The sequence below is a fragment of the Larimichthys crocea genome, chromosome VI, assembly GCF_000972845.2.
Source record: "Larimichthys crocea isolate SSNF chromosome VI, L_crocea_2.0, whole genome shotgun sequence".
NCBI lineage: Eukaryota > Metazoa > Chordata > Actinopteri > Sciaenidae > Larimichthys > Larimichthys crocea.
Genome location: NC_040016.1, coordinates 10,377,598 through 10,399,183, shown reverse-complemented (window position 1 = coordinate 10,399,183; position 21,586 = coordinate 10,377,598). Strand labels below are relative to the sequence as shown.

General features: G+C 42.2%; 4 protein-coding genes across 6 annotated transcripts; 1 reads left to right on the top strand and 3 right to left on the bottom strand.

The window, feature by feature from the left end:
- Window positions 1–1,121: 1,121 nt before the first annotated feature.
- LOC109140555 (vegetative cell wall protein gp1) lies at window positions 1,122–5,217 on the bottom strand. The gene is made up of 6 exons (XM_019267620.2): window positions 4,884–5,217; window positions 3,100–3,219; window positions 2,903–3,021; window positions 2,632–2,782; window positions 2,424–2,545; window positions 1,122–2,342 (listed from the first exon to the last, which is right to left on the bottom strand). Exons 1-6 carry the CDS (start codon window positions 5,119–5,121, stop codon window positions 1,278–1,280), a joined length of 1,815 nt encoding a protein of 604 aa, XP_019123165.2. The 5' UTR covers window positions 5,122–5,217; the 3' UTR covers window positions 1,122–1,277.
- A 782-nt stretch (window positions 5,218–5,999) lies between these two features.
- On the bottom strand, window positions 6,000–7,912 carry LOC113745833 (proline-rich transmembrane protein 3). Its single transcript, XM_027279146.1, has 2 exons — window positions 6,347–7,912; window positions 6,000–6,097 (listed from the first exon to the last, which is right to left on the bottom strand). The coding sequence occupies exons 1-2, from the start codon at window positions 7,906–7,908 to the stop codon at window positions 6,079–6,081; spliced, it is 1,581 nt and encodes a 526-aa protein (XP_027134947.1). The 5' UTR covers window positions 7,909–7,912; the 3' UTR covers window positions 6,000–6,078.
- A 3,514-nt stretch (window positions 7,913–11,426) lies between these two features.
- Window positions 11,427–18,358, top strand: qrich1 (glutamine-rich 1). Of its 3 annotated transcripts, none has more exons than XM_027279137.1 (12): window positions 11,427–11,559; window positions 12,428–12,735; window positions 13,504–13,578; window positions 14,320–14,457; window positions 14,549–15,532; window positions 15,767–15,926; window positions 16,073–16,227; window positions 16,316–16,430; window positions 16,514–16,622; window positions 16,736–16,887; window positions 16,980–17,070; window positions 17,165–18,358. In XM_027279137.1, exons 2-12 carry the CDS (start codon window positions 12,436–12,438, stop codon window positions 17,352–17,354), a joined length of 2,469 nt encoding a protein of 822 aa, XP_027134938.1. In that variant the 5' UTR covers window positions 11,427–11,559; window positions 12,428–12,435; the 3' UTR covers window positions 17,355–18,358. The 3 variants fall into 3 exon arrangements, with proteins under 3 accessions (XP_027134938.1, XP_027134936.1, XP_027134937.1); XM_027279135.1 differs by having other exon boundaries at window positions 11,459–11,911; XM_027279136.1 differs by having other exon boundaries at window positions 11,459–12,259.
- Window positions 18,320–21,216, bottom strand: rpusd4 (RNA pseudouridine synthase D4). Its single transcript, XM_027279150.1, has 6 exons — window positions 20,707–21,216; window positions 20,097–20,304; window positions 19,918–20,011; window positions 19,538–19,688; window positions 19,357–19,454; window positions 18,320–18,665 (listed from the first exon to the last, which is right to left on the bottom strand). Exons 1-6 carry the CDS (start codon window positions 21,107–21,109, stop codon window positions 18,462–18,464), a joined length of 1,158 nt encoding a protein of 385 aa, XP_027134951.1. The 5' UTR covers window positions 21,110–21,216; the 3' UTR covers window positions 18,320–18,461.
- Window positions 21,217–21,586: the final 370 nt, after the last annotated feature.

Genomic DNA, 21,586 nt, shown 5'->3' with positions numbered 1-21,586 from the left:
CAGATTTTATTTGTATAGCCCAAAATCACGATGTACATTTGCCTCGGAGGGCTTTATAATCTGTACAGGGAGTGACACCCTCTGTCCTTAGACCCTCGGTTCGAGTGAGGAAAAACCTGCCCACCAAAAAGGTGGAAGAAACCTCAGGAAGAGCCACAGAGGAGGGATCCCTCTCCCAGGACGGACAGACGTGCAATAGATGTCACGTGTACAGACCAAATCAACACAAACATATTGTATAATTACAATGACTGATAAAATGACAATGAAATACAATGAATGATAAAATGATTACAGTAGCAGTGGAACCTGATCATCAACCAACTATAAACTGTGATGGAGATATGGTAGCAATAATGACAGTAGTAATATATGTAGTGGACGTCGTGCAGGACCACAGCAGCAGCCACGATCCATGTAAATCCAAAACCTTATAAGAATTTAGCCTTTGAGAGACTATACAGAGAATACACTGATTGTTTAAAGTGCAGTATGCATGTGTGGAAGATTTTACTCATGTATTGCACAAGCCAGTGTCTGATGTTTTGAGAGAGGACTTGTAGAGACTGATGCTCACAGATAGGAAATACTTCTTGTGTCTCTCTGTGGAGCATCTTATATTATTTAAACAATAATCTTAAATTAGTGTTTAAATAAGATATAGCTTGCATCATTTCATTGACCATTTATAAGGCTCATCTTATCATGATGCTATCTTACCCCCAATTACTGAATTATCCTCCCAAATTCCAGTTCATTGCCATAAATTCCCATGGAATACTTCCAAATACTTCCCCAGCTTAATTCCCCATGGAAAGTTTTTAGAAATGTACCAAAATGCATAACCTTTGTTTTTGTTTTGTTGGTTGGTGAGTGACAAATCTACAAGCCACTTACATATTTAACAAGTATTTGGCTGATGGATGGTGCCAGTTTTGTGGTCCGCTTGATAGTAAATCTGTGTTTTTGGACTGGGTCTGACAAATTGGCAATCTGAAGCTGAATTTGGGTTCTGGGACCTTACAAACAGCCACCATCCTGAGAATTTGGGTTCTGGGACCTTACAAACAGCCACCATCCTGAGAAATAAGATGAATAAATAACCCCAAACATCAAGAAAACAAGTTCAGGCAATAACCTTGCCCTTTATTGTAATATCATTTCAGTCCATTTCTATTTCAAGGAGTGTGTCCATAGAGGGTCATCTGTGAAGTTAACCAAACTAAAAACACATAAAAAGGAGAGTCTGATGTTCCTGGGAGCCATCAGCACAACCTTTACGAGTGTCTTGCAGCTCTTTTTGGTCTTTGATGAGAACGGTAATAATAGAATGGAGGCATGGCATAGATAGGCTGATGTTCCTGCTTGTCAGATGGAGCCGAGTTTGCAGGAGGTGTACCCGGAGGATCAGGAAATACCGGCATGGCAGTGTGCGGAGGAACATAATATGCTGGCATATAAGGGTGTGGGTAATAAAATGGCTTTTGGGCAGCAGGTTTTAGGGTGTTGGCTGCACTGGTTGCTGAGGTGGTAGTAGGAGCAGCAGTTTGAGTATTTTGTCTTTGAGAAGGATACTTTGGAGGAGGATACAACACGGGGATCTGGTAGGTCTGAGGGTACACATGATATGGTTTGGGATCCTGAACAGCTTGACTTTGACCTTGTGGAGGCAGTGAGGGTTCAGGGTCTGGCAGTAAAGGATACTGAGGGGGCATTAGAAGCGGTGGCTGCTGGTGAACACAAGGCTTCCCATCATGCTTAATGCTAGTGGCAGGTGTGGTTACCAAAGCCTCTGTGCTTGTGGCAGGAGGAGGAGGAGGAGGGGTAGTTGGATGGAAAATTCCAGGTGCCATAGGGAACTGTGGGAAAAAAGAAAATGGATACTCTGGAGACTGCGGCATCTGAGGTAATTGGGCCAGAGGAGCAGCAGTGTTTTCATTAGCAATAGCAGGTTGCGTTGGTGGTACAGGTTTGGGAAACAGAGGGTACTGTAGGAACTGTGGATACTGTGGCATGAATGGAAATGCATTATGCTCAGCTGGAGGTGCTTCAGTATTAGAGCTTGAGGGAAGCTGTGGACCTTGTGGCGAAGGTGCCACTGTACGCATGGGAAGGAGAGGAGGAGGAGGAGTGAGTGCTGGAGGCTGAGGAAACACTGGGTACTGAGGAAACATTGGAAACTGTGGGTACTGAGGATACTGCTGGCTTTGGCCACTATCCCTGGGAGGCGTAGTTGTTGTGGTAGGCTTAGTTGTTGTGGTAGGCTTGGTATCCAGTAATGAAGGGCATGTGACTAAGAGCCCAACATCCGCCAACAGAAGAGTGAGTAAATACTTTTCACCCTGCAAGGAAACACAGTGAGTAAATTAAAAGCATGCGTACACTTCAGCTTCCATTTTTAACCACAAGAGGGCCCACCCTACCTTAGTCTCTATGCACAAGCCTCTGTTGTAGGGTGCAGTGAGAGTCAGTCCTCCAGGGAGGACTTCAACAGCAATCCCACAACTGCTACAGACCATTGAAAGAGATTTCCACGTGCCAGACACTAAAGCAGTTTTAACATCAAGTGAAAAAAATTACCGTAAGTAATTTTCTAAAGCCAAGAAAATGCCAATAAATAAAGTCACCTACCTTTAACGTTGAGTTCATTTGCTGTAATACCACTTATCTTTAGCACCATCCCAGATGGGAAGCAGGAAACAGTGGGTGGTGGTAACACAGCAGGGCAGGAGAGTGTCATTGGTGCCCCCCATAAACGCAGTGGTAGCACATAATCACCACCCTGCAATATAAAATGATGGAGGAGTTAGAAAAAAAAATGCAGCTCTGCAAATGATCTAAAGACAGCAATGATTTTTTTTTTTTTTTTTTTTTTTTTAAAAACACAGAAAATTAACTGAACCTGCTGGGTAACATTGCAGCTCTGGTAGGGTGCAGCAAAGCGCACATCTCTGCGGGACCTCTTCACAGAGAAGCCACATTTAGGAGGCATTTGAGACAAAGGAATAAGATGCCCTTCACCTGTTTGACATTAGAAAAAAAAAAAGTTTAAACAATGTATCGGCCCAAAATAAAAATGCCTTATAAAAAGGAACCTACCACTATCCACGAGAAAGTGAGGAGCTCTGACCCCTCTGACCTTCAGAGTCATCAAGTTGTCACTACATTGTACCGATGGATCCAAGCGCTTCAGTTTTGCGTGCATCAGGTTGTGGAACACTGAAAAACAAACACAAATTCAATTTGTTGGTTTCAAAACAGCCCCTGCCTGGTAAAAACTGTCACACTCCATTATTATTTGAAAATAAATGACCCACAGAAGTTTTGACCATTATGTTTCTTTAGAGCAATACCCCCACATCGTTTCTGCCATGGCAGACACAAGGACACATAGACTGTGCGCCTTTGAGCATTAATACACATTTCTGTACACATACATGGACAGGTGATAAATCAAAAGAAAACCAATATTGTCTTAGTAAAATGTTTGGTCACCACATTCTGCCAAAACAGCCTCAATGCACTTGAGTCTCTGGAGGCCTACTGGAGGGATGAACACCATTCTTCCAAAAGACATTTCTTCATTTGGTGTTTTGATGATGAGGAGAGCGCCGTCTTAACAGGTTTTTGCTGACAGTGTGATCACGTGCTGCATTGACGTTCTCAGACACCTCTTCTGTTTTTCTACATACACCATCACACTAACGCACATCAACATCATGGTGTGGCCACAATTTCCTATCTTATTTACTGATGTCTGTCCCATAGATCTAAACGTAGACGTCACTTTAGTCACCGTTCCTATTTAAAAAAAACAACCAGTTGAGCGGTCTTTGTGACTGAAGCTCCTGCCATCCATCCCTCAACATTGAACCTTCTTTTCTTTTTCATTTAGACCTTTTCCTCTTTCCATCTTCTCTGCATAATGTAGTGCACCTGCATTTGTAATGTTTCACCACTCATTCAGTTTGTCTATAATTTGTCAGCCCTCTTTATGTCAGGTATGAATATGTGGGACTGAATGTGTTTCACGTCAGCTCATGGTTCTGGTATGCTGTGTCCAAATGTGCAATAGATCACATTGAAAAAAAATAAATATATAACATTCGTTTACAACTCCACTAGTCATCAATAAAATCTTTAAATACACTTTTAAAATCAGATAACCCAGGTCTTGCAGGAAAAACTGCATTTTTAATCAACTAAAAGCATGATGGTATTGTTTTGTATGGTATTAGCATCTGTTATTATTGACAGGCAAGTAGCAAACACATATTGGATCCTGGCAGGTTTTGTGGGACAGATATCGGGAGGGGTGGTCAAGTAGTTCAGTCACTTTCCTGGATTAATCTGACTTAAGCAATCACAACAAAACAAAAAAAAATGTACATTGGAGGATTATCTGCCTTCTGTTCATCTGTAAAGAGGGGTTGTGGGTCTGGAGCTAGTAGCTCATGTTCTCCATAATATAGCATTACTGTTTATTTCTAAGTATACAGTCATTCAACTAAATATTAAAAAACAGACATCCTAAAGGTACTGCAACAATCAACAGGAGCAAGTACTCACATAAAAGTATCTATAAATATATAGCCAATAAATAAAATAATTGAATGTAGGTTAGTAAATAATGTTAGCCTAAATATTCTATTACATTTTTATCTGGTAAACCTTGATAGATTTAAATAAATCATGTTAAATCACGTAGAGTTTGAAATAAGGATAACTTTTCTGTCATTTGATGAGATTGAAAAGTGTGCTGTATTTATTTAAAATGCATTACTTTCGTGGGGAAGTCAACTATAACAAGTAATCTGTGTGACACAAACAATCAGCGGTTTGAGTATTTTATTATAAGAGGTGTGAGATGGTCTGTTACTTACCTGGAGTCCAGTTTTGGTGCCTCTGTCCGTCAAACTTGAAGACAAGTGAGCCACGTCGTGCTGAGGCCAAAGATTCAGGTTCAACATCAGACACCACACTTCTGAAGTGAACGCTGCCTGATGATGATGAAGGCCTTTGCACACCAACCTCTGAATCAACAGCTTGTCCATTACAAAGCTGTAAGGACACGAGAGTCACCGTCACTATGAAATAAAACATATGACTTTTCCAAGGCATTACAGATCCGATTATCACGTTTGACGTGTGTTTTTTCTGTAAAATAGTCGCCAAGGGCGTCGGCGTGTCTATTAGACATACATATAGTGTCCAGTGCTACTTAATTGATGAACCAATCACAGGCCAGTTTGGTGAGAACACCTGTTTGTGGGAGGAACCTTTAGTGCAGCCTGACTCTTCTACCATTTAAAGGGGTACATTTAATTAGAATAAAATACAAATCAAACATCACCAGAACAATATAAATGCGTTTTGTAAAAGTTGGTACACCTGAATACATGAGAATCATATGAAGTCCCTTTATTTACAAACAACACAGTGACATCTTTTGCAGAGGTAAGTAGTACAGTCACTTATCAAAGGTAAATCAAACAAATTCTGACATGATTTTTAACCAATGAAGTTACAACATAAATCTGGTGCAAGCAGGAGTCTCTGCAAGTTTCTCAGCTGATTTTACATTTACTGGTTGAAAACTGGTCTACCCCGCATACACAAATAACACTGGCATATGGAAACAAACATAATATTCACTGGGAATAACTTCCTTGTACTCATAAACATTCACATATTTCAGAAGATCCAATGGAAGTGGATTAACAACAACATTTTGGCCTCGCTCTGATCTTTTCCAAAACATCTGTAATGAAATATATTATATACTATACAGATAAAATTTGATTTGATTTGATTTAAAAATAATGGAAAAGGATTTTTTGTGGTGTATATTTGTATTTAAAATACTTTCACAGGGGCCTGGAGTCAGATGAATGAGGTGCCCATATCCCTGCCAGAGGTCGCTGAGGTAGTCAAGAAGCTCCTTGTTGGCAAGGCGCTGGATGTGGATGAGATTTGCACTGACATGCTGAAGGCTCTGGACACTGTTGGGCAGTCTTGGCTGATATGCCTCTTCAGTGTCACGTGGAGGTCAGGGAACTGGCAGAACAGGGTGGTGGTTTAACCTGCTGCCACCGACCTGATCCCAGATAAGTAGAAGAAAATGGATGGATAATTACTTTCAAGCCCTGATGAGGATAAGCAGTTACATATAATTAATGGAATTACTTTCAAGTTAATATTAAACCAATACAAGTAAAGCAGTTTTTATTGTTTTTACGAGATTAGGTCATGTCTTCCAAGAGCATTATATGATTGTGTCATGAAGGTTAGGTGATCAACAATAGGTTCATAAACTGTTTAGAGGTCTGTGACATCATCTATATACCAGTCTTGCTGATGCATCACTGCTGAGGACTCTGAGTTAAATTCTTCTCCCTGTTGTGCCGTAGCTGAAGACCCATGATTACTATTATAATCAGAGGTAGCACTTGATGACTGTATCGGGTGTTTTTCTTTGAGATGGTCCAGAGATGCAGAAATAGAGTCTGTATCCAACGTCCACTTGTAGCCAACAGGATCTGGAAGGAATGTAGTTGTACCACTGTCTTTGTCAATGGTGTTTGTACCCTCAGGGTGAGTCCAAGAAGGAGGTGCAGGTGGGAACAGACGTCCTTTTACAAGCTGTCCTTGATAAAGGGCATTGTCAATGCTGCGCCTGAGGTTAATAGGAGATGGTGGCCGCAGGTCAAATTCGATAAGTGAAAGAACGCATTCACGTTCCCCAACTTTCTGCCACAGAATTGCACCCTGAGTGTCAGAGTTGCTAATGCTAACAGTATCAGGCGTGCATTCTGGTACAATGGTAGGTGGTAGATCATCATACAGACGCATTACATTCTTAATGAAACCTGTTTTACACAGGTTATACTTTGCCCAGTTGCTTGGCATCAGGTCTTCCCAGGTTTTCTCTTTCCGTATGCTGGACAAGGTGCTACCCCACAAGCTTGTCTCCTCTGCCTCTTTATGCACATCACTTCTGCTCTCCCCCTGATCACCACTTGAATTACCCAATGATGGCATCCAGGATATCCAAGATCCCAGGACAAGCAAAGAAAATCCCCATGCTAACTCAAGAATTCTGGCCCAAAACTGAATGAGCCACCAGCCCCAACCAAAGCGCCTCCAGTTCCCCAGTAGCCCATAAAGCCAGAGAAGACTATACATCTGAAGGCTGCAGCATAGGACCCCAAGGAAAGCACATACTGCTGTTACTTGCTTTGCACGCTTTTCAATTCTCTGTGAGGGAAACCCCTGAGGGAAAGAGGATCTAACAAAGGGATGAAGATTAGAACAAGTCTTGGAAAGGATTCCCATGCAGAATGGGAGGCCCCAACAGAGAGACAAAGTTTGAAGCAACAGAGGGAGAGCAGGGGACAAAGGTGGAGAGAAAAGGTCTGCTATAAACAATAGAGTACAATGTGATATAGCCAGTGCTCCAACCACCCATGTGTGCTGCAGCCTTAGCGGGAAAAGTAATATATTTAACCCTCTGAGTGTGACCAGAGTGAGGGCAACCTGTGCCCACAGAAGGAGCTGCAGGGGAACATTTTGGAAAGCTGCCAGCGCTGCACGAGACAGGATCTGACAGGTACCATAAGGATCGAGTAGAAGGAGGACACCACGCAGAGCACCACTCAGAATCAGGAGAATATCTGTTAGGATCAGGGCATCATGGACAGAATGAGGGAGAGTGCATGCACCAGCCATTCCTATAACTGCCAGGACTGCCATTAGTATGAAAAGGCTGGCAGATCCAAAGACATGTAGCTCCCAGGCGAATGCCAGTGTGCGCCTCATGTCCTCCCAGAGCAGGTTGGTGCCATTAAAGTTTGGAAGAACAACACAAGGACGAAGACCAAGTACACGGGAACCTCCAGGTCCTGACATGTTCTTTATCGTGGAAGTATACACGTTGTTTTTGATGGGGAGTTTCCGGCTGTTCAAACCTATAGGCAGACCTGCGAAACAGAGAGAGGGAGAGCAATGGTTGATTCAATTTTGGAGACTCAAAATATTAATTATAGAATTAAAAAGTTATATCCACTTAAAGAAGATTTATTTGGAATCTATGGCTCTATACGTTTTGACTGGAATTACTATGACATGGTCACCTACCATCCAGAAAATCATCATTCACCATGGAGGTATGACTCGGCCGCTCCTCAGCTGTTATGTGGCTAAGGGGTTTCTCTGAGATAATGTGCACAGTGGAGTGAGTGTAGCCTGTAATTGAAGTATTAGCTTTGTCAGCTCCTTCAGGGTCACGAGGCCCTGAGTGGTGTAGACTAAGTGCTGGTGTTGTAGTTAATGTGATTCCAGACCCAGACTGCTTTTCATTGTCGGCTCGCTCTGGCTCCTTTGGAACAGCAGTCTGATTGAAGAGTTTCTGCGATGCTGTACTGTAAACATCCTGCCTACCATCCTCCATAGAGCCGCTGCTGCTCTTGGAAAGAAAGACTTCAGTCTTCAGTCTTACTTCAGTGGACAAGCTGTCTGGGGCATTGTTGTTTCTGCCTGTTCTTTGAGTCATTCGGAGTGAATCAGAGTCCAGTGAATGTGAAGTTTGCAGCAGGCTTCCAAGTGAAGCAAGAAGCGTGATGAGGAGCAAAGACGAACCCATTTTTGATACTTGGCATTAAGTTGAAATCGCAGGACCTGGAGAACAACAAAGAAGAAACAGCTGAAATACATTTACACATCTTAATGAAAATATTTTGGCTATAGACTTTACGGTTTGGCATGTAAAATTGTTTTGTGGCATGTATTTATTGTTTATTTACTGGATAATTTAATGGATAATTTACCGTTTGTTACTTACGTCTGTGTTATTTATGTAATATTTATTATTTAAGCTTGTGTTATTCTGCTGCTGCACCACAAATTGCCCCTTGGGGATAATTAAGATACCCTTGAACCTTAATATACTTGTGGACTACAATGCAGTAATTTACAGTACATCATTTTATAACTGTGAATATATTTATAGTAGAAAGACTTTAGAAGTTAGGTAGATGTAAACAATCATACAGATTCCCAGATAATTAATCTTGTTTTCAAATCCAATAAAAGACAGTAATTCCCCCTGTGTAATCCAATGAGTTAACTCTCTCTGCTGTGGATGGTTTCTCTCAGCATAAACACAAACACAGCTTGGCAGAAACACGGCACAGCATGGGCAAGTCATACTCGGCATGGCATAAACATTTCTCACAGGTGACCTGAATTCCTAAAGAAAAGGTGATAAATGAATATTACTATCAGTTTAGGTGTATTTCAAAGCATAACTGTGTCTTAATTTACTGTTGAGAAAACTGATAAAATGCACTCCATTAAAAGAAATATTAAGGTGTAGAGCACATGCAATGCTATTTGTAATCACTATAAATATGCAGGAGATTTTCTAATACTTGTTATTTCACCAGACGACTAAAACATACATTCAGGTTTCTCAGGTTCAGGTTTCTTTATTTGTCTCCACCTGAGAGAAATTTGTCTTAGAGATAGGGAAGGTTACAGCACCATAAACACATAGCAACATACCACAAACAATACAGATGGCGCGACCTACAATATACACATACCAGCATGACATGAAATAAAAAGATAGAGGGGTAGGCACAGGCACAGACACAGACACAGACACAGACACAGACACATTGGGTGTTCTCACCCCCAAAGACAAAATATATATATATATACATGACAATACATACATACAGAAATAATGCCAAAACAATCTCTCCATCAACCTAAAAAGATGCACAAAACATCAGATGTACCTGTGATTCCTTGTGCTCTGCCTTCTTTCAGTGCATCAGTGGTACTGTACCAATCCGTCTCTAGCTGTAGTTACAGGCGTGTGTAACATCTGATTTCTGATGTACATGAAGAGCATCCCATCGAGTGTTGAGCACAGTGGATTTACTGATATACTCACAGCCACATCTAGCCTTCAAGCTGACGTCTTATTCCTATTACTGCACCGGCTGTTTACTTGGCAGCCTCCCATCCTGAGTTTCACGTGCAGGAAAAACTGCAAAACCCAAAATACCAGAGTCCAAATCTGAATGAAATCATAAACACCTTCTGTGTTATTGTTTACATATGCAGATTTTAAAAAAAGAAAAGGAAATTGTAAATAACTGACTATTAATCAAAGCCTACAAGCCTCACATGCTTCTTTCTACAGCGGTTGTGTTCAGGTAAATCCCTTCTCTAAAGGATTACATTAAGATTCTTACAGTAGCACAAAGTCACATGAAGTGATAATGTGAAGCCAACGAGACACGAGGGCACTATTTGGCATGGTTTTAATGCCAACTGACCAGCTTACTGCTTTGAAAAGCATGCATGTGTGAGGGCTTGTGCCAAACATAACATGACACTTGGACAGTAGATGTCGTGCATTACTGTATGCTCTGCCATCTTCAGATGTTTTCTCTGTCAGTGGTGTGTAAACAATATTATTAATGTTATCAAATACATCACTTCCACCAGAGATCCCTTGCAGAATCACAGTCTGCAGTGAGTGTGGGAATTAACTGTTTCCTATCCAGTGTGTAGAGGACATGGCCTATGCTCACAGCACATCTGTGTTGGTCCACCTTAAGATGGGCGAGAGGCAGTTTGTTGTGGAGAGAACAGGGGGAGGCCCTCAGCAGCACATGCCTGGCTCTTTAAGGCAGACTGGGGAAGTTAAATTTTTGTTAAAGGTACATGCATTCAAATGTACCAGAGCATCCTGCAAGTTTGCATATGTATGTGTCTATTAAAAAATGATTCAACCTGGAGCTTCAGATCCAGAGTACTGCAAAACTATGGTGACATGGTGTAAAAAAGGGAGATGGTCTGACATAATAAAATCAGTCTCAAAGCTTTTAACCACATCTCATATGTATAGTAGCCTATATAGATACAGTGAAGCCAGCAAATAACCAAATTCAGAAGAAAAAAATGTAGAAAAAAAAGCCTATAATAAATTATTTTTATTCAGGTTTAATCCATCTATCTGATTTCAAACGAGTGCATATTTTCACTTGCATTATTCTGCTTTTAGTGCCTTGTTTACAACATATGTAAACAAGTAACCATATTTTCTTCTTAACAGATGGTTACTTGTTTAACATTTGTTGTTTTTTTGTATTGTTTGTGGAGTATTGTAACAAAAATAATTCCCCTCCCTTGGATTATTAAAGTGATTCTGATTCTGATAATATAAAAACAGCTGGAAGCAAATAACATGATATTTACAGATAATATTCATCTTTAACAGACAAATTAAAGCATGCAACATACTGCACATTAAATTACAACGCATGTGCTTGCATTGCATGATTTGTGTATTATTTTATTTTATTCACAGATCCCCACATATTATTATTATTATTATCATCACTGCTGGTGCTCTCAGGATGGGAACTCTTGTTAACAGGGCACCGCGGCAGGCCGATCCCTGACAGTCTGCAGAGGGAGTCGCGTTGTTTGTCGGGGCCTATACTTCCGTCATTTTATATCTCTACTGGATAAACACAGCCGGAGGTTATTTTCCATATAGATGTGTGGTGCGGGTTGTAGCAATAATACAAATCGGGGGTACACCGGATAAAGAAATCAGTGCTTTACCGGAGCTGGGAAACTTGTTTTTTCTCCTGCCTTGGAAATAAGCAGACGTCAGACCTCGCTGCTGCTGCTGCTGCTGCTGTTAACATTTTTATCGCAATCCCTAACGCACCGCATTGTTTTGCTTTTTTTGCGGGATTTCACCGCCGCTACGTGCACTATGTAGCCAAAGTGAACGGCATGCTCGTCGGTAGCTGTTAGACGTTTATCGGCTTTTTAGTTTTAAACACCGTGCCTTGGCGGAAAGGAGAGGATTTCGTTTTTATTTAAGGTAGCATGACAGGATCCGGAGAGCGAACCGAAGCTAGCCGGGCGAGCTAACGACTTAGCACGACGATTTAGCCAGACTCACGTTGTTGTTTTGGATGAACTGACACTTTAATATCCACCACATGAGCTAAACATGAAGCTTTTTATTGCATTTTTTAATTTTAATTAATAGTAACGGACCGGGGTTTGTGTACATTTAGCTCACACAGTCGGCTAGCACCTCGCTAGCATTGTGAAAGCTAACATGCTAACCCACGTAGACACTCCTGTAACAGTAGCAGATCATTAAAATCAGGCAAACACACTGTTAATGTCTTTAATTGGCGGCTTTGGGAACATTTAACCATGAGTATGTGTCACGGTGTGAGCTGTGTTGTGTGAGTTAGTAGGAAAAAGCCAAAAAATGCACTTTGTCCCGTGTTACTCCAGCTAATTATACAATATAAAGAGTATTCTTCACTGTAAGGTCTGTGTGTGTTATTATTATTAAACTATAATCTGTTTTCTTCCTCCCCAGGTTGATTGATGATGAATGAGCAGGAGAGTGGGGTGGTCTCCTTTGATGAGTATGTGCGGCAGAAGGCCCGCACCGTGCCTCAGCACAGGATGAAGGAGTTCCTGGAGTCTCTCGCCAAGGGCCCGGAGGTGCTGCAGGAGTTCAGCCAGCAGGGAGGAGGTGGTGGAGGAGGTGGAGGAGGAGGAGGGGTGGCCACCACCACAAACACCAACACCACCACAGCCATGGTGTACCAGCAGCAGGGCACCAACTGCATCTACACAGACAGCACCGAGGTGGCTGGGTCTCTGCTGGAGCTGGCATGCCCGGTAAGAGCAGGGCTTTATTTATTATTAATATTATTATGTTTAAATTATATTGCCGGTAGCTAAGTCCATTGGGACTTGGCCTGGGTGGCCGGTTCAAGTCCCCCATGGACAAAAAAGCTGGAGAGGTGCCAGCTCACCTCCTGGGCACTGCCGAGGTGCCCTTGAGCAAAGCACCGTACCCCTCCAACTGCTTTACTCCACCATCTCTCTCTATAATTGCATGTCTGTGAGCTCTTGTACTGCATGTGTGTGTTTGTGTCTGGGTCAAAAAATGCATTTTAAAAATAGAGTGTAAAAAGAATTTCCCCGTCGTGGGATCAATAAAGTATATCTTCATACCAAGATGCTCCACAGGGAGACACAACAAGTCTTTCCTACCTGTGAGCATCAGTCTCTGCAACTCCTCCCTCAAAATATCACACACTCCAAGTCCAGTCCAGGAGCGTGACATGAGTAAAATCTTCCACACTTTAACAATCAGTGTATTCTCTGTACAGTCTCTAAAAGACTAAATTCTTTATAAGGTTTTAGATTTATATATTGTATAGTTCACTGTTACTTGGTTTTGATTTAACTGTTATTTATACATGTGTGTGTATAGTGTTAAAATAGGATATCGTATAGGTGTATAGGGTTAAAGTTTTGTTTTCTTGCAATCACTTACTATCTCACTTACCGTTTGGGAGCTGCTGTAACAAAAACAATTTCACTGCGGAGATTAATAAAGTATTTTTAATTCTGATTTAATGTGCATGTGTTGTAATGCAGGTACAAGTGACCTCGGCAGACATCTCACCTCATCTGTCTGTGCATCAAGAGTCTGAACAGCAGCTCCAAGTGCAGGTTAGTTTATACACCACATGCCAGTTTCTCCTATTATAGTGTTTAAACTGCACAAGAATAATGCCAGGAACACTCAGTCATTACACATCGTCATGGTTCGTAGTTGTGAAATGTCTTTGAATCTGCTCAGATACTTTTATTTTATTTTATTCTTCAAGGGAGTCCTGGCAAAGAAAAGAACAAGTCAAATTTAAAACAGATGCATGACGCACAAACAATATTACAACACACAGCAATCTAGAAAAATAATAAAAGTACAGTACACGCCATGAATTCAACAACATCACTTAAAACGACACCCCGATGATTCTGTCCCTACGTGCTGCTCACAAGTTCATAATGGTCACAGTGCAAGTAAGATGTTCTATTAATGCTTTTATGAATGAATATATAATGTAAGTATTCTTTCCTACGTCTTACGAATAGATTCAGTAACACGTTCACTCAATCCTTTATTCAGTTTCTAGTGGTCATTAGCCGCTCTGCTCCCTACTGGTTAGGAGATACAACTGGATGAATCATTTTGCTGCATACGTTCGCCCTTGTGTCTGTCACTGTGTGTCCTTTAAAAGTATAAATATGACTGAAGACCGTTGGTACTCAGGTTTCATTTTAACAACAAAAAATCCAGTTTTGTTTCAAGAAGAAACTTGTTACCGTGGCATTATTTCTGATACTGATACGCTGTGGCATGTCGACTGTTTGTCCTCCTCAGTGTTTACTTTTCTCCCTCTGTGCCAGGTTCAGATTCAAGAACAGCAGGGCCAAACAATTGGCCAAGTTCTTCAGGTGGCCTCCCCGTCTCAGCAGGACCTGCAGGGAATCTCAGGAGCCCAGCTCGTTCAGCAGGGAGAGCTCACAGAGGAGCAGCAGCAGCAGGTACATGATTTATTTGAGCATATATATATATCAAGTGAATCCATGTGATGCATTGTTGCTGGTTTGTAACTGTGTTTTCGGTTTTCCCCAGATTCAGGCGCAGTTGGTTGCAGCTGTAGCTGGAGGTCAACAAATCCAGCATATTCAGCTACCAGGGGGCCAGCAGATTCAACTTCAGGCTGGCCAGCAGATTCAGCTACAGGGCGGGCAACATATTCAGCTACAGGGTGGGCAACATATACAGCTACAGGGCGGGCAACAGATTCAGCTACAGGGCGGGCAACAGATTCAGCTACAGGGCGGCCAGCAGATTCAGCTACAGGGCGGCCAGCAGATACAGCTACAGGGCGGCCAACAGATTCAGCTACCAGGGGGCCAACAAATCCATCTACAAGGTGGCCAACAAATTCAGCTACAAGGTGGCCAACAGATCCAAATCCAGACCATAGAGGCCATGTCTCCATCACAGCAAGAGGACTCTCTCAGGGAGGCAGAGAGGAGGTCCGGCACTGTGTCAACCGTTCTCCAGCCTGCCAAGAAGCGTAAGGTGGACGTCCCTCTAGCTGTGTCCTATGCTGTTCCACAGGGTCAGCAGGTGGCCACAGTGCTAGCCATCCCTCAAGGGCAACAGCAAAGCTACGTGTCCCTACGGCCAGATTTGCTCACCGTCGACAGCGCTCAACTGTACAGCACCACAGGAACAATCACAGGTCCCACAGGTGAGACCTGGACCATCCCTGTGTACTCCACTCCGCAGCAGCAGGGTGTTACTCACATCGCCATACCGCAGGAGACGTACAGCACAGTGCAAGTTACCACCACCAACGGGAAAGACAAAATGTCCCCGAGCTCCTCATCGAGGTCCGTAGATGTGCAGTCCGCCTCCGCTGGGACGCAGGAAGAAATAGTACAGACCCTGTTCCCGGCGCAGTTCATGAACGGGAACATTCACATCCCTGTGGCAGTGCAGACCGTAGGAGGGACTTACAACACTACGCAGTCGGTACACATATGGGACCCAAATCAACAGCAGGGCCAAGGAGAAGAGGGACAAGAGCAGCAGCTCCATCTGCAGGTTTGGACAGACTTATTCCTTACAGGCGTACCTGAACTTAAATCAGTTTAGATGGACCTGAGTTTGTTCTATGTTTTGTTATAACTCAAAGCATACATGGATAAACAATCTAAAAATTAATCATTAATAATTGTATGTATCCGTATCCTTAAAAACTATACTTCACATCCATCACATGAAATATTACTAGTCCTTTATGCTGTTTGCTGACATTTTTGTCTTGGTCTCATGCAGGGTCACATAGAAACGGATGCTCACGCTGAACCACCAACAGAAATTCTGGTTCCTGTCTGTCTGAAGCCAGAGGAAGGCCTGGAGGTCTGGCGCCTTTGGGCACAGCGAAAAAACGCAGAGCTGAACAAGCAGGAGAAGACGAAGCTTGCACCTATAGGACGTAAGTCAACTAATAATTATATAAACAAACATTTATGTTTGACATTTGTTAAACCACACGTACTCATGTAGTACTACTGAGAAATAAGTAAATAAACGTTGTAGCTATAATAAAAACACTGCTCATCTCTCTGTGGTTGTGTCCAGGTCGACAGCCGCTGCGTTTTCAAGAAGACTTGGTGTCCAGCGCCGTCGCTGAGTTAAACTTGGGTCTTGCCCTGATGACGCAGGAGGCACGAGGAGTAGACGAAGAACAATTTGCATCTGATGTTCTGTATTATGTTTTCTTGTGCATACAAAAGGTTAGTATCCCCGTGCTTTTAACGTGCATCATGCCAAAAGGCTTTCCAAGTTAAGATTTTAACCCGCACCTTTTTTTTTTCCTTTTAGTATCTCTGCGAAAACGGCCGTGTGGATGATATTTTCGCTGATCCGTACTACACACGCTTTTGTGGGAGTTTACACAAAATCCTGGATGGTTGGAAACCCAGTGTCCATCCTTTAGGTACGGAAGACTCAACATTTCTTACAGTTTTGATTCAATCGTTTCACAGGAAGAACTAACCTATCGTGTTGTTTTGATCTTAGGTTATATCATTCCAAGTCACGTGACAGAGGAGATGCTTTGGGAGTGTAAACAGCTCGGTGCACATTCACCAGCCACGCTGCTCACAACTCTCATGTACTTCAACACTAAGTGAGTAACCACTTCTCAGCACCGAATGACCTGAATCTGTTCTCATTCACGATGTAACACATTTATTTTAGATTTTAAATACCTCTTGTGCTAAAAATATATTTTCTTCGCAGGCATTTCCACCTGACGACGCCTGAACAGCACATGAAAGTAGCTTTCTCGAAGGTCCTAAGACACACGAGGAAGAACCCCGCTAACGCCAAGGACAAAGCGACCAGTATCCGCCTTCTCAAAGGACAAGGTCCACACAGCGGCGGACAGAAAGGTGCTCAATTCAGCTTCGTGTTGAAGCCTTGTTATGTTATGAATCACAGCTTTTGCTGACCTGTTTTTGTGTGCGTGCGATTTCTGTTTCAGGAGCTGATGAAATGTTTGAAGAGCAGGCAGAGGATCCTGAGAATCCTCTTCGCTGCCCCATCAAACTTTACGACTTCTATCTCTTCAAATGGTGAGTATAACCTTATCACACAAATCCTGTGAGACTCTACAATTCTTTTGTTCATGCCATAACCAGAAAATAAAAAAACCCTTTCCTCCTCCAGCCCTCAAAGCGTTAAGGGACGTAACGACGCTTACTACATGACTCCAGAGCCCGTCGTCGCTCCTAACAGCCCGATGTGGTACTCGTCTCAGCCCCTCACCAGTCAGCAAGTGGAGCACATGCTGGCCCGCATCATTGTGGTCCGAGAGATCCAGGAGATCATCAGTGCCGGCGGAGACAACATGAGCTAAACTGAGAGGACTGACTGGACTCGTGGGAACTTTTCCGGTGTTGTTGACTATGCAGTATCCATCCTGACTCTGTAAACCTCAATGACCATCTCAAATCAAATGGATCAACAATCATCACTCTCTGAGGAGTGTAATTTTTTTTTTCTCTCTTCTTAATTTTCATCTGATGCGGTGGACTGTTCTTTTCTTTCTCTTGACTGCCTTTGTAAGCCATTACCTCTGTAACCTTTTGAAATGGCAAGTAGGGAGGCTTCTGTCTCACCAACGCTGGACTATTACTGAGCTTACCAGAGGTGGTAAATGTTCCTTCCTGTAAAAGTCAGTCTTATCGATTATGATGAGGATATTTAACCCTTCGCTACTTAACCTCACAGACCTTTAATCACGTCTAACTTCTCGTCAAAGTCCCACTATGATACATCACATCTTACTGGACAATTACAGGGACCATTTCCCCACAACTTCTCTTTTTGTATAATGACTTGCATTTTGGATCATATGTATTGATATGTTCAAAGCTGAAGAACTTGTGCCTGTTTTTCAAAAAACGACGTCATAATTTATGCTTGTGGATCATCGAGCGAGCTGAACCTCAGATATTCACAAGGTCAAGTGCTATATTGTAGTCATTCAGGAGATCGGAAACATTTTTCTCAGGTCAAAGTTAGTGATTTGAAACACCCATCAAGGACATTTGCCAACTTGTATGTATAGTAGGTTATTAAACAGGATATACAGATGGAAACATCTTTTTGTTTAGCTAACACAGTGTTAATCCTTGTATCAAAAGTCATGTCAAGCAATTCAGAAATGAAAAGTACTTAGCGTCGTGTCTGTGGAAATGTTGACATTTGAAATAAGGATTAGTTGTGGACCAACAGCATCCATAGCCTAGTGGTGCCTCCCTTGCAATGACTTGTACATTTGGATGAACTACGTTGACAGAAATAGTTGTGATACAGTTCTGCTTCATTTGTTTATTACTAAAAATGAGTTGTATAGCACTGTACGGTCATTTTTCACACAATCTTTCTGATCATTTACATCATCTCTCAGTCTTCACAACCTAAGTAGAACAAGGATGCACCTAAAAAGCCAAAGGGGCGATTATTTGTCATCCTTTTTATCAGGAGGAGTTAATTGCAGTCGTTTCAGTGTTTGTGTGAAGAATTTAGGCAGGGGACAGGATACGTTGATGTCGCCTGCTCTGGTTCCCGACAGCGTCAGCTGTCGAGCGTGCATATGAAGAGGAATATGCCGAATCTTGCTCTGTTCCAGTCCGAGCTTTCCCAGCACACGCTCCGGTAATTGCTGTGCATCAAAACATAGAAAAATAAGATACTTAATGATTGAGTTATTTTAAGAATATCAGCCTGTCTATCCTATTCCTGTACGTTTAATAATATACCAAAAAGAAAGCAACACAATCTCCTGCCCTAAAGTAATCCCCAGCCACATAGTGTGACAGTTAACATTTATAAAAAGGCACAAGATGAGATGCAGCTGCATAAAATCACAGCTGATTGACTGATGAATCAATGAGTGTTGTGTGTCTCATACAGCTTTGACGTTAACTGCACAGGCAAAGCGGAGGAATATTTAACAAACGTACACTGGGGACAACTGAAATCTGTAACTCTTCACCTTAATGTCAAAGCATACCTCAACACTGATCTGTTTTTGTGCTATCATGCAGTAAAAAACAAACAATTATCCTGATTATTAGCCAATAATTATTCAGGAATTGTTCAAGGAAGCGAAGGGATCACCACAACCGGAGCATCGCCTATAAAAGTACGGCTTTAACACCAGGATATGATCAAAAATAATCTAATGATATACCTCTCTTTATTAGTGCTATGATTAATATTCCACCTTTACATCTTTCAGGCGTATACTGTTCCTTTTAGAGTAGTATCCCATTTGCATTCACAGATGGAAAGGGCTATTAAGTGGAATATGTCAACAACAGTGACATGCCACTCTGCTTTTTTTTTTTTACCTGAGGTGCCAGTTTGCTCCAGTGTGAATATTTGTGGTCACCAAGAATGGAGCATGACAGAGCAAATGCCATGTGAACCCTCATCTGGTGCTTTGCTCCTGCAGAAAGCAGACAAGAAGAAAATGTGTCCAGTCTTAAAGTAAACAAGAGTAAAAGTAAAAAAAAAGTATAGTCTCCTTACCAGTAAAAGGCTGGAGCTCCACAAGGCTGCAACCACTGCTGCTGTCCAAGACTCTGTACTTGGTCACTGCTTGGTGAGCCTGTCGATGGGCGCGGACTTTGGTCACACCGGTGCCTGCGTCATTCATTCTGAAAAGAGGACTTAGAGCCATCTGAAATTAAAAAAAATAAGTTATATTATCTGAGAAACTATGCTTATTAATATGAACAACAACACCTAAATTAATCTTAAGCATTTGTGAACCTAAAACCATTGTGTGTTATCTGTTTTTACTGCCGACTACAGCAATCCGTTATTAATTTTGGAATGCATTTCCTATCTTTTGATTAACTGACAAACAATTAATTATTACAGCATCAAAACCGCAGAAGAAGAGACACCTTGAAATGTGGCTGAGAGCCTGTGACCGCTCTCTCTATGATGGGGATGTCGATCACTCCTTCAGACGGCACAGGAACACCAACTGTGATGACCCTGAGGAGGAGAAGTGAATACATACATGTTATGTGACAATAAGGACACATAATCTGTCTCGTTTTAACCTCAGACTGTATCTTACCAGTACTTTCTCTCCACTTGGTTATTTCTGTTAAGGTTGAGTATGTGCTCCACTACTTCCTCCCCCCTGGCCAGCAGGAGAGCTCCTGTTGTTTCCTTCTCCAGTCCGAGAGAGGGAAACAGCTGAGTATCAGACTTGATCTTCATCCCATCCAACATTTTGGAGAGAACAGGAAGCACAGAGGCGATGCATGTGGCCCCAGAGTCATCTGAGAGATGGAAACAACAAACAATAGTATACATCTATTCGGGTCCAATCAGAGCATATTAGGAGAGTTTGACTGGACTGGGCTATGAAAATGTCAAATGTGACAGCTGGTTTTGTCTAAAAAACAAAGGTGATTGATTTACATAATGTTAATCAGCAACAGTTTTAATAATGGCTTGAACCTTCTTTTTTTTATCATCATAGTGGGTCTCATAACTTGTGACGGACAGTTGCAGTCAGGAGAATTTGTGGCATTTTAACTGAAAAATCAATTAATTAATCAACTATTTGAGCTAAAAAAAACAAGTTATTATTTTCTAAATCAAATCCCACACATCCCTTTAAATCTGTAAGACAAGCTCTCCAAATTTAAATCAGTGTGTGCCACCAGCTGCTGGTTTACCTCGGACAGGAACACCATACGGTTTATTGGTGATCACTACATCTTTATCCTGGTACAGCACGCTTCTGTGGAGGTGTTTGGCCAGCACGTTTGGATGAACATTTTGCAGCTGCAGACTGTACCGCTTCAGCTCCGTCACCCTCTTCTGCTGCCCGGACACAGGAGGCTCTGTCGCCGGTGGTGGCTTCGCCTTCTCCTGCTGGACCTTGCGGGCCAGGTCGATCGCTCTCAGCCGGGGCTTCTCTCCCGTGTCGGAGCCCGGAGCGTGTTCGGCGGCGGCGGTGCTCTGGCTCCGGCTGAAGGAGGCTGCTACCTCCGGACACCGGCGGCAGTTTGTCCGAGAAAAGACGACACTCAGGCCGGACCTCCAGTCACTGCATGTTATTCTCCTACAGCTGTTCATTGTTATAAGTTTACATCAGCTTCGAGGTATAAAAACAAACTCCCTAGGAAGCATGTGAATCTGCCTTTAGACTACTTCCGGGCCGCACCTTTCAGAATAAAAGCGAACTCTGAACACTAAAACAGAAAAAAACTATAAAAATCCAACATTTAAAGCTGTAATCGAGGTATTTTGTTGAAATATGAACTAGTTCAGACAAATTAGTGCATTTTATGAACAGGTGGTCGTTTAGACTAAATAAAATATTACAAAAAAATACTTGTTCACGTAACAGTTTTGTCAAATAAATTTAGAATAAACACAAAAATAAAAAAACATGCGTTGTTATATAAAAATAAATAAAATACAAATATGTCTGACCTTCAAAATACATAAAAACACAGTGGACAACAACTTCCGGTGGCTCTGCGTCGCTTTTCCGTTTTTTCTGAGAGGTGTGCTCCTTTGTTACACCGCCACTGTCCGGTCAACAGGAGC

Coding starts and splice junctions, on each gene's coding strand:
- LOC109140555 (XM_019267620.2), bottom strand. CDS start 5,121: ATGCCTTGGAAAAGTCATATGTTTTATTTCATAGTGACGGTGACTCTC. Junction 3,220..4,883: donor GCACCAAAACTGGACTCCAG/GTAAGTAACAGA, acceptor TTTGTTTTTCAG/TGTTCCACAACCTGATGCAC. Junction 3,022..3,099: donor TCACTTTCTCGTGGATAGTG/GTAGGTTCCTTT, acceptor AATGTCAAACAG/GTGAAGGGCATCTTATTCCT.
- LOC113745833 (XM_027279146.1), bottom strand. CDS start 7,908: ATGTCAGGACCTGGAGGTTCCCGTGTACTTGGTCTTCGTCCTTGTGTT.
- qrich1 (XM_027279137.1), top strand. CDS start 12,436: ATGATGAATGAGCAGGAGAGTGGGGTGGTCTCCTTTGATGAGTATGTG. Junction 16,228..16,315: donor TTTTCTTGTGCATACAAAAG/GTTAGTATCCCC, acceptor TTTTCCTTTTAG/TATCTCTGCGAAAACGGCCG. Junction 16,431..16,513: donor ACCCAGTGTCCATCCTTTAG/GTACGGAAGACT, acceptor TTTTGATCTTAG/GTTATATCATTCCAAGTCAC.
- rpusd4 (XM_027279150.1), bottom strand. CDS start 21,109: ATGAACAGCTGTAGGAGAATAACATGCAGTGACTGGAGGTCCGGCCTG. Junction 20,305..20,706: donor GTATGGTGTTCCTGTCCGAG/GTAAACCAGCAG, acceptor TCCATCTCTCAG/ATGACTCTGGGGCCACATGC. Junction 19,689..19,917: donor GCTCTCAGCCACATTTCAAG/GTGTCTCTTCTT, acceptor TTTTAATTTCAG/ATGGCTCTAAGTCCTCTTTT.